Raw genomic sequence first — 11,994 nt, 5'->3', positions numbered from 1 at the left:
GATTTTTACTTCTATCAATAATTCTGTTCCCCTTTCTAAAATTTCGATTCGTGATTAATGCATGTATAATATTGCCCGCAACTTGCACGTATACGCGTAAATGATCTGTGTTGTCAGTTGATGAAAAGACACGTTACGTTTGATGATGATTTGCTTTAACGGTGTAATGCTCACTATTCAGAATAATATAACACCTAATTAGAATGTAGCTATCTGATTTGTCGATTGCGAATCAAGTGACATTTAGTTAAAAGTTCCATTGTATGCTGTGACTATCAGCTGAGCCTTGAGCTGAGCAATTTTGTTTGAGCAAAAATGGATAGCGCATGGCTGACATCACCCGTTTCCATTGACTCCCGTGTTAACATCTGTTGACGTTCGAGGTATTTATAAAATAAACTTATTCGTACAATAAATATAATGTGAAACAAGATTTCGCACTTGGTGAAAAATGAGGGGCACTATTCAATTCGGCTTCGCCTTGTTGAATAGAGCGCCTCTATCTTTCACCTCGTGCGAAATCTTGTACCATCGTCACGATCGCACTCGTGACCATTCATTCACTCTTTGTATGATATAATTGGATGAGCTTTAAATGAGCCATAATATGAAAATAGCCGAAATAAATCCGTACGGAGAGCTAGCGCGTTTTGCATGTTGTGTGACATCGCAGTAAATTTCTTTAAAATAATGAGAATCCCTCTAATGAAAAATGAATGTCTTTTTGTTGGTATAAATTTCTTTGCAGGAGTAAGGAATACCTTCTCATGACAGGCAGTTTCACAAAACCAATGGCGTTGTTGATAATAATATTCCATACTATAGTTTGTTGTTGTTGATTTGGCCAACCAGGCCAGGCTGCACTAGCATCAATTAAAGATTTAATGCTGATTCATCAGTGAATTCAATCACCAGAGTCACGGTATTTCAACCAGTCCCCTTTCTCCAACCCAATTTTTAGAGTGTACTCCAGTTGCAACTAAATGTTATAACTTACTAGCAGAAAGTATGAACATACATTTATCACAGTTACTCAGAAAAAAGGAGAAAGACAGTATTCCTCATTTTGCTTTTCATTCTTCCTTTAAAAGCTCAATTATGTTGTGCGATGTTGCAAAGCAATTAATGTATCCTAGTAAAGATATGATTCACAAAATGTAACTTACCGATGTTATTTTGCCAATCATACTTTGTTTTAGAAAAATACAGAGAAATTCGTTTGTGTTGTGGTAAATATGCTATTGACTTTTATATGTTTATCGTGATTAACAAACAAAATTAGTCATGCGATGATACGTTGATAAACAAAAATAAGGCGCCAGAACTATACCTTTATTAATTACTTCGTATTGCATCACTTGTTTATCACATGTCTCAGTGATATGAGTTACACATCTTTGAACTCCATTCATCTAACTGTCCACCGAGATACTACCTATCTTTCTATGACGGTATGTACCCATATGTATGCAATGTACATATATATATCCATCCATGTGTATCTGTGATCTCTGTTAGTGTGTGTGACCATGTGGGTGTCTGGTCAGAATTGATGCATGTGTGTGTGTGTGTGTGTGTGTGTGTGTGTGTTAGTGTGTGTCATTATCATTGTCATTATTCATGTATGATAAAATTACGGAATACCGCAAAAGCCAGAAAGGTAAATCGTTTACGACAAATTCATAAGAACAAAAAAAAAAAAAAAAAAACCGAACATCAGGTACCTTTCATTTTGAGTTTGTCACTGTACATGCTGTAAAAACGACATTATTTTCTATTCAGCTGAAGATGAAAATTTTGCTTTATTTTGTTTATTTTTGAATTTTGAATGAATTTGACAATTACATCATATCGAGGTATAGTGCAGACGATTCTTGTAGATCATAGGGTGGATCCGTCTTTCCCATTAATGGGTCTGTTTCACCCCACTTTCCCCTCAAAACAATCTTTTACAACCCAATGCTCTTTCCACTTGGTGTTCAGTTAACCTAGCTCTGATCTCATTGCCTACACATTATGGTCCCTTTTTTTCCACATATTTCTTGTTGCCTTATAAATACCGGTTCCACAGAAAGTATAGTCATAACCACTATATCAATATCAGCTGAAAACATTTATGATGTACGCTCTTCCTACTTTTCCTAAATTTAGCTGATTCAAAGAGGTTTCTGTAAAAGAGATTATTTTTTCTTCTTTTGGGGACACAATCAATTTTTGCGAAAGCAACAGCAAGAAAGGACACGCAGACAAACAGATCAAAGTTAAAGTAAGGAGGACGTCACTACCATTTCAATCATTAGCTATTGTATGAAACAACAAAACTAACCCTCTTAATTTCTTTATCTAATACATGGCTCGACTGAAATCGGTTATAGCAGCAGCCAGGTTGCTTGGGGCCTCTGAAAAAATTGGTGTCGGGCCACCAAATTTATGTTTTGTGATGGCTGAATCTGGCAAGTAGGGTTCCAAATGGATTGCTACTTCTGCTTTTATTTCAGGCCACCAAAATTTCAGATTTAAAGATTTTAGTGGCCTTAACGGGCAACCAGACCCAAAAAAAAAAAAAAAAAAAAAGTTAATGTCGAGCACTGTCTCATATGGCAGTGTATTGATATATCGCACCATGGAGGTGGCCCACCTCCCTGATTGCACAGTGAAATATATAAGGTTTGCACATTCCATACTGAAAGATACGCACAAGAGCGAGTCCTTGGGGAAAAAAAAAAAAAAAAAAAAAAAACATTGTTTAATTCCAGTAGAGCAAAACACACCTTTGCGTCCGTTCAGCCCCAAAGACAAAACTTCGTCACACAACAACAACCTTCTGGAAAACCCGCGTGCCCCGTGACCCCTGCAGAAAAAGATGCGAAATAATACGTCACTCAGTGCATTCATGCTTTGGTAACAAAATCACTAGATATATGCGAGCGAAATGAAAGTAATCAAAGCATATTTCACTTCTTTCCACAAATTATTTATTTCATTTCTCTCTCTTTCTCTGGCTGAGCCATTGTATTCACTGGACTAAAACAGCAGTGTAAAAACGTAGCACTAAAATCACAGTTCTCTTGAAAGGATACGAATTTTTCTGCCGAGTTTCTCTTCTATTTCTTTTTTTTTTTTTTTTTTTTTACTCTTCCAATAGGTATACTAGTAGTTGGCCATACGAGAGGAACGTGACCACAAACGTCCCCTGGCCTTGCAAAGAGCGCTCGGATGTGCTTCCTGTAATCTAAAGTAGGCCTACTAATGTTACATAACTCTCAACGCCGCATTCATGAGCTGTGATGTTCACGTTTAAATCCATATCGTGCGGGTACTATTCCTGCTATTATATTCCCTCCACTATCAGCGGTGTTCAAACCAATGAGAGACCCGACGGCTACCTCTTTTTTAAGCGAACTTATTTAATTTCATACGAGTATACTGAAGCCTGCACAAAACAAACTGCATCTAAAAGCTATCATCTATTTACAGTGTAATGTACATGAAAATGGACCAGACGGTGACCATAATTCCGCCAGTGAACCTTTTGATAGACACCCTTGTGTGTGAGCAAGGTGTATAGCTTGTCCAGATTGGCCCAACCTCGCTCTCTTTTGCTTTGTAGGACTTCCTCGATTTAATACCTCCAGTAGGTGAGCTCTGTACCATTTAGGAGTCCTTTGCATTTTGCACCATCACCACCTTTGCAAGGTGCTACTTTGTGCGCATCGCCTCGGTGATTCAATAGCTGGTTTGGAGCGGTTTGGGAGGATGTCAACCGTTGTCATCGCCTCTCCAACCGGAACGTGACCCTGGGTAACATCTGTACGTCGAATTGACCGGAATACACAATCAGTGTAAATGTCCCACTGCACTGCTGTAATTTGTCCCTTGACTGGTACGATACACTGTTTTTCCTTGCTTTGTCCGCATTGAGTGTGACAACCCTTTTCTTCATTAAAAACAGTATCTATTCTTTCTTTCTCTCACTCTGTTCTGTATTATCAAGTTACTGTTGGAGTCGCACCACTTCTACGACTCATAATATAAGCGTACAGTAAATAGACAGGGCAGTTCTGCAACAAGAGTGCCTCAGCCGTCCTTTCGTGCTTAAAAGTGACATTTATTGAACCCAGAATGGCTCAATTTGCAAGCTCTCCCGAATGGCAAACTACGCTGAGGACGCTAATTCCCTTGCAGGACGACGTGGAGAGATACAAAGACGTGTATTTGACAGCGTTCTTTAAGATCAGTGAAAAAGAAATGCTTTTCGACGTAATAACGCAAAATTTTGACGCCACTGTGAGGTCCCAGCTTATAGACAGCTTTCCAGCCGGGAAAGTCTTTAATGTGCTTGGAGTTGGTATCGGTGAAGGTGGGTTCGATTACTTGATACTGTGTCTCTTAGAATTAAGTTGCAGAAATAATAGACATCATGTATACGTAACAAACGCCTGTAAAAATACTTTTTGGCAAACTGGTCAATTGCCAACGATCTTATGACTTAAATGGTCAGTTTAGTAGAAGAGTTCAGAGAGCGTGAATCAGGCGAACTCGAATTTAACCAAAAAATGAACACAAAAGGGAATCAAGACGTCCATTCTACTTATTCGCCTTCTTGCTTTGCCCAGAAGTGTTCTGTATCTATTCGTCCGCTCCAGACCATGCATTCTTGTGTTAATAACAGCTGATCTGTACACACACACACACACAAGTGAAAGCAGTTTGGTGACTACAAATGCGAGAAAAACCTGATATGATTGTACGCAGTTTACAATATGTACATCAATATGAGAATCAAAATTGTCAAAATTCCATATGAATATGCCAAATATTGAAGTTATCGGTAAACACAGGGATTATCCATGGATCCCGAACCATAGGTCGACTCTATTAAGAAACGGAAATATATCAGCGAAGCCCGGAACACGTTCCCCCCCCCCATTCTCTCTCTCTCTCTCTCTCTCTCTCTCTCTCTCTCAAAAAAAGAGCAAATTACTCTCGAAACGATTTCTTATCGTTAATCTATTAAACTATCCCTTCACTTGTAAGAGGTGCATTTCCTGACGTGGTAAAGCTGAAAGAACACAGGTTGTTATTCTATCAAGGATCTTAAATTGTAGGGCCTACATATAGTTTCGCCAAAAATAGGAATTCGCAGGCTGTACAGTACACTGTTAAAATTTATCTTTATTGATCTTATGTGCAATACACCTTGCCTTAGGGAAGCATGAACTGTACTTCCTCGAGGACATAGGAAAAGACGGTAACCGTCTCAGCTTTACTGCCGTCGAACCAAGCAGTGCCATGCTTCAAACATTTGAGAGAAACCTCGCTATAGTTCCGGTGTAAGTGGGAAGACCACCCTACAGCTACTTGCCTGTACCCTCTCGCAGTTTTTCAACAGTAGAATGCATATCGGCACAAAGTTCCAGCTGATCAGCGCTATACATTCCATCTACTACACTGGCGATCTTGAGATAACATTTCATCAGCTGACTTCTCTACTGCACGACAATGGTTTGCTGATCATTGTTGTATCAGGTACAGATTGTCAAGAAACAGACTTATGACTTTAATCTTTTCTGTTCAGTTAAAGGGACTGTGTAGTACTGGTTGAGGTGAGGATTCAGCTTGTATATGTTTTGCAAAATATTTAGAAACATTATTTAATGTTAAAGAGCATACAATTCTTAGGGGAATCAAAAGTTTATTTGATGAAAATTAGTTTTGAAATGACTGAGATATCTCAAAATAAGGAAAAACAAAGAGATCCTAAAAAAAAAAAAGTCGTGGCCTGAAGATTTTATTAGGGTCGCTTTTTTTTTATATCTCCGCCATTTCAAGGCCAATTTTCACCAAATAAACTTTTAATCCTCCTTGAAATTACATGCTCTTTCGTAATAATAAGAGGTTTCTCATTATCTCACCAAAAAAATGTTATAAACTTGAATCCTCATCTCAACCAGTACTGTACAGTCCTTTTAAGATGAAAATTAAGATGGAAATTTTCTTTTCGTCTGCTCCATTTCACTCAAAGTATAAGTAATTTCCATTATTTGACGCTGTCACAGTAACCATACCAGATGATAATAACAACATAGACTAAGTTCCATTGAAGAACATGAGCGAACGATAAAGACGCATTTCAAAGTGCAACCTTTGTGGTAATAGATCATACCGAGAATATTAGAGATGATAAAGATTCAAGAAACAATGAATTGCTACTACTATTCCTCACTCTCCTCTTTACTCCATTATTTCCTTTTCCTCTTCCAGCCCAAGCTAAAATCATGCAGTTACCTTAAATTCGCATTTTTAAAAGGGAAGAACAACGGCGTAAATCCATACTGAGGAGTGGGGGGGATGATCGGCGATAGTCACCATCACCACGATTACAAGCCCATAACCGAACCGGCGCAGCCTTGAGGGGGACGGGGGGTGAGAGAAGCTTGGTAACCCCCCCCCCCCCCCACACACACACACACACACTTTACAGGGATCGGATGTCTCACTCTTTTGCATGAAATATAAAGTGGGAGGAGAGTGATATATTTCTGACAAACTGTTACAAGCGAGCTTGAAAATTTTGACATTTTACAGTCCCAAAACTGCAGTTTGTGACTGTATTTTGTCCGCTTTGGAAATTAAGGGGGGGGGGGCACCGGGTGAAACTGCCGGCAATTACTGACAGCAACATCAAGAGAATGGCATAACAATTAAATGCGAGCGAGCGAAGCGAGCGAGCTTGAAAATTTTGACATTTTACAGTAAAAAAAACTGCCGTTTTGAGCTGTATTTTTTCGCTTTGGAAATTAAGGGGAGCGCACAGGGCGCAACTGCTGGCAGTTCGTACTGGCAGCAACATCAGGAGAATGGCATAACGATTAAATGCGAGCGAGCGAAGCGAGTGAGCTTGAAAATTTTGACATTTTACAGTCCCAAAACTGCCGTTTGTAGCTTTATTTCTAGCTTTGGAAATTAAGGGGGAGCACCGGGCGAAAACTGGTGGCAATTACTGGCAGCAACATCATGAGAATGGCATAATGATTAAATGCGAGTGTGCGAAGCGAGCGAGCTTGAAAATTTTGACATCTTACAGTCCCCAAAACTGCCATTTGTAGTTATATTTTTCGCTTTGGAAATTAAAGGGGACGCACCGGGCACAACTGCTGTCAATCACTGGCAGCAACATCAGGAGAATGCCATAGCGATTAAATGCGAGCGAGCGGAGCAAGCGAGCCTTAAAATTTTGACATTTTGCAATCCCAGAAAATGTCGTTTGTAGCTGCATTTTTTCGCTTTGGAAATTAAGGGGAGGCACACCGAGCGAAAACTGCTGGCAATTACTGGCAGCAACATCAGGAGAATGGCATAATGATTAAAGCCGAGTGAGCGGAGCGAGCGAGCTTCAAAATTTTGACTTATTACAGTCCCAAAACTGCCGTTTGTAGCTTTATTTTTAGCTTTGGAAATTAAGGGGGGGGGGCACCGGGTGAAACTGCTGGCAATTACTGACAGCAACATCAAGAGAATGGCATAACAATTAAATGCGAGCGGGCGAAGCGAGCGAGCTTGAAAATTTTGGCATTTTACAGTAAAAAAAAAAAACTGCCGTTTTGGGCTGTATTTTTTCGCTTTGGAAATTAAGGGGGCGCACAGGGCGCAACTGCTGGCAGTTCGTATTGGCAGTAACATCAGGAGAATGGCATAACGATTAAATGCGAGCGAGCGAAGCGAGTGAGCTTGAAAATTTTGACATTTTACAGTCCCCCAAACTGTCGTTTGTGGCTGTATTTTTTCGCTTTGGAAATTAAGGGGAAGCACCGGGCGAAAACTGCTGGCAATTACTGGCAGCAACATCAGGAGAATGGCATAATGATTAAATGCGAGCGAGCGAAGCGAGCGAGCTTCAAAATTTTGACTTATTACAGTCCCAAAACTGCCGTTTGTAGCTATATTTTTCGCGTTGGAAATTAAGGGGGGGGGGAGCACCGGGCAAAAACAGCTGGCAATAACTGGCAGCAACATCAGGAGAATGGCATAACGATTAAATGCGAGTGAGTGAAGCGAGCTTCAAAATTTTGACATCTTACAGTCCCAAAACTGCCGTTTGTAGCTATGTTTTTCGCTGTGGAGATTAAGGGGGGAGCACCGGGCGAAAACTGCTGGCAATTACTGGCAGCAACATCATGAGAATCCGAGTGTGCGAAGCGAGCGAGCTTGAAAATTTTGACATCTTACAGTCCCCAAAACTGCCATTTGTAGCTATATTTTTCGCTTTGGAAATTAAAGGGGACGCACCGGGCACAACTGCTGTCAATCACTGGCAGCAACATCAGGAGAATGCCATAGCGATTAAATGCGAGCGAGCGGAGCAAGCGAGCCTTAAGATTTTGACATTTTGCAATCCCAGAAAATGTCGTTTGTAGCTGTATTTTTTCGCTTTGGAAATTAAGGGGAGGCACACCGGGCGAAAACTGCTGGCAATTTACTGGCAGCAACATCAGGAGAATGGCATAATGATTAAAGCCGAGCGAGCGGAGCGAGCGAGCTTCAAAATTTCGACTTATTACAGTCCCAAAACTGCCGTTTGTAGCTTTATTTTTAGCTTTGGAAATTAAGGGGGAGCACCGGGCGAAAACTGCTGGCAATTTATGGCAGCAACATCATGAGAATGGCATAATGATTAAATGCGAGTGTGCGAAGCGAGCGAGCTTGAAAAATGTTGACATCTTACACACAGTCCCCAAAACTGTCATTTGTAGCTATATTTTTTGCTTTGGAGATTAGGGGGGGGGGGGCGCACCGGGCGCAACTGCTGTCAATCACTGGTAGCAACATCAGGGGAATGGCTTAGCGCTTAAATGCGAGCGAGCGGAGCGAGCGAGCTTTAAAATTTTGACATTTTACACCCCCAAAACTGCCGTTTTTAGCTATATTTTTGCGATTTGGTTTGTCCCACTTTTATGGGGGAACCATCCCCCCCCCCCCCATCGACGCCTCTGCATATGAGGGAGCTTTTGTTAAGTGAAAGATATGCTGCACACTCTTTGACAAATTAGGGAAATATACGTCAATCTCAACAGTGTACTTATCGAAAGGGATCCAGTATAGCGGAGCTTTTGCATGTTTATGATTGCAATTCAACGATTTGGTGCATAGTTCTGGCGGTATTTGGACAATAATTCCATTAAGAAAGTTCGAAATTTGTCCTCATCTCGGAAATTGCTTGGGGGATAAATGATTTGCCTGCCTAAACACTTTCGTAGGGGCGGGGCTAATGCCCTTTGCTCCCCCCCCCCCCCCCGAGATATTTTCGACGCCCCTGATACTGAATTATCAGTCACTGTCGTTCCTCATGAATGATTCAGGAAATGGAGGGGGTTCAATTATGGCAATATAGTTTTGTTATTGTTTGTTTGTTTGTTTTCGTACATATTTTGCAGATGGTCCCAAGTTACTCTCGTCTTAGCATGTTTACATGTAGGCCTACACTATTTGACGTTGTCAACGTCTGAGCCATACCTTACAGTGTATGTCCATGTCCGCGAGCGAGCGAAGCGAGCGAGCGAAGCGAGCGAGCGCTTGAGAAAATTATGCATTCGATTTCCTACAAGATAGAATACTGTTCAGCTCTGTTACCTGTCTGAAGGCCGGCGTACAAACGTCATGCAATATGCCAAAATTGATACAATCACATTTCTGCTTCCTCCATTTTTTTTTCTTCAAAATTCAGGGGGGGATGATTGTACAGGCCATCCCCCCCTCCTCCATTTCAGGGGGGGATATATCCCCCCCATCCCCCCCGGGATTTGCATGATCGTGACAGTCACGATGTGTCAGATTTGAGGAGATTAACGAAAAAGACCCAGTCTGGTCGTTGTAGCCAGGAAAAATCCGGAAGAATTCAGACGGCGAAGGTGAATTTTCAAAATAAAGAAAAGCATAATGACTGCTTCGAAATTAACTCATCTGCACCATCATTTTACCATCTCTTCGTCGCAGATTCCAACCTACCAATTACCACCAACTTTGATCTGAAGACCCTCGCAGGCGTCAAGGAGGAGTCCATGATTACAGCTCAGAGAGTCATCATGCTGGCTAAACGACATGGGTTCGAGGTCCAGAAGATTCCCATTCACCTGTCACTAGACGTGACTGAGATGTTTGACGAGTCATCGGAGTTCGGAAGTAAACTCCTCGACTTCCTTACCTCGACGTCATATTTTCGTCGCAGCGTACCTTCCAAAATATCAAGTGCAGTGACCTCTTTTTTCAGATCTCTTGCTAAAGAAAGTGGAAAGGGGCGTTTTGAGTTATTAGCCGATAATGCCATGCTGATAATCAAAAAGCGTACCATGTAGATGGGTGCACGTCACGAGACCGACACCCACGAGTCATACAGCCCACAAGTCACACAGCTCACAGAAGTCATACAGCGCACGAGTCATACAGCTCACAAGTCATACAGCCCACTAGTTACACAGCCCACGAGTTCGACATCAAGTAAAATAAGCCCACGAGTTATACAGTCCATGAGTTCGACACTAGGCAAAAGAGGCTCACAAGACCGACACTAGGCAAAGAAGGTCCACGAGACCGACAGGATGAACAGCGCCACCTTTAGACCAATTAATAGGGTGTCCAGATAATGGCATAAGAAAGATGTGAGAGATGGAAAAGGAGAGTTGCGAGGGTATTACCCCGTCAGTTGCCCTCCCTCACCCCCTGAACGGTTCAAGATCTGTAATTGTGTTTGCGCGTGTGAGTGTTTGTGAAGAAAATAAACAAAGTTCAGTAAAAACACATGATATGTTTCAACATTAATTTCGAAAATGCCAAAACGCCCTCATTTCCCGTTCCGCAAAATACATAATGGTATACACCAACTTAGGAAAAAAAAATGATATGGAGGGGGAGTAGTCATCTGCAAAGGTGTTGATTTTATAGTATAAATTCAAAGAAATAATGTAATCGTTTATTAAGGTAGCGTTAAAGATTCGGGGGAAAAAAGATGCATCCATGAAAGCAGCTATTCTATTTCATGAAAAAAAAAAATGTTCCGTTTTGAGGAGAATGATCTTACAAACACAAGCCTCAAATCGAGGCGAATGGCTGCGATACAAAACGTTTTCATCCTTTTAATGTCATACATTATAGTAACAGAGAAAATTACAAATTGAACCGGTATCAGCAGGCGGATAGGATATCTAAGGTCGACTTAACTAGTGAATCGAGAAGGAAAAGGGCGAAAAAAACATACATCCTGTCCACCGTCTAGATAGATATTGGGAAAGCCTATTAAAATAGCACGATGGCATCTAAATTTAAACCATACATCGTTCTTGTCCTCTATTATTTTCTTTTTTCCCTTTTTTTTTTGGGGGGGGGGTAATATGAAGAGGAAAATCTTATTCAAAAAAGAAAAATTGGTGACAATGTCGCTCCCCGTAGCGTGACAGAACTGCCCCCTAAATGCCACACGCGTAGAAACTCCATAGCGTGACGAAATTGCACCAACCAGTATGTAAGTTTCCCCTTAATGGAACACCCTGTACAGGTACATAGTTGTAATTGACATGTAGATGGCCCTGTTCATCCTGTCGGTCTCGTGAGCCTTTTTGCCTAGCGTGTTGTGTCGGTCTCGAGGGCTTTCTTTGCTTAGTGTCGGTCTCGAGAGCCTTTTGTGCGTAGTGTCGAACTCATGGGCTGTATGACTCGTGAGCCGTATAACTCATGGGTTGTATGACTCATGGACCTATTTTTGATGTCGGTCTCGTGGACCGTATGACTCGTGGGTGTCGGTCTCGTGGGATGACCCCATGCAGATAAGTGGATCTCTCTATGTTGCAATTTGCAATGTGAAGGAGACTTTTACTTGATTTGCAATGTTTGATGAATTTCAAATCTAGTAATTTGATCTTTTTGTATTATTAAAGGACAAGTTCACCTTCATTAACATAAGGATTGAGATAATGCAGCAATATTAGTAGAACACATTAGTAA

General features: G+C 41.2%; 1 protein-coding gene across 1 annotated transcript; it reads left to right on the top strand.

Annotated features, from left to right (window-relative positions):
* The first annotated feature begins 4,122 nt into the window (after window positions 1-4,122).
* LOC140241415 (histamine N-methyltransferase-like) lies at window positions 4,123-10,352 on the top strand. Its single transcript, XM_072321145.1, has 4 exons — window positions 4,123-4,360; window positions 5,210-5,333; window positions 5,393-5,529; window positions 9,994-10,352. The coding sequence occupies exons 1-4, from the start codon at window positions 4,123-4,125 to the stop codon at window positions 10,350-10,352; spliced, it is 858 nt and encodes a 285-aa protein (XP_072177246.1).
* The last annotated feature ends 1,642 nt before the right edge of the window (window positions 10,353-11,994 follow it).

Source organism: Diadema setosum, chromosome 18, assembly GCF_964275005.1.
Source record: "Diadema setosum chromosome 18, eeDiaSeto1, whole genome shotgun sequence".
Classification (NCBI taxonomy): Eukaryota; Metazoa; Echinodermata; class Echinoidea; order Diadematoida; family Diadematidae; genus Diadema; species Diadema setosum.
This window is presented reverse-complemented; position numbering and strand designations above follow the sequence as displayed.

What these genes read in the sequence shown, in the direction of transcription:
- LOC140241415 (XM_072321145.1), top strand. Translation starts at nt 4,123, where the DNA reads ATGGCTCAATTTGCAAGCTCTCCCGAATGGCAAACTACGCTGAGGACG. An exon ending in AACCTCGCTATAGTTCCGGT is followed by an intron (nt 5,334 to 5,392) that starts GTAAGTGGGAAG and finishes GTTTTTCAACAG; the next exon opens with TAGAATGCATATCGGCACAA. An exon ending in GCTGATCATTGTTGTATCAG is followed by an intron (nt 5,530 to 9,993) that starts GTACAGATTGTC and finishes TCTTCGTCGCAG; the next exon opens with ATTCCAACCTACCAATTACC.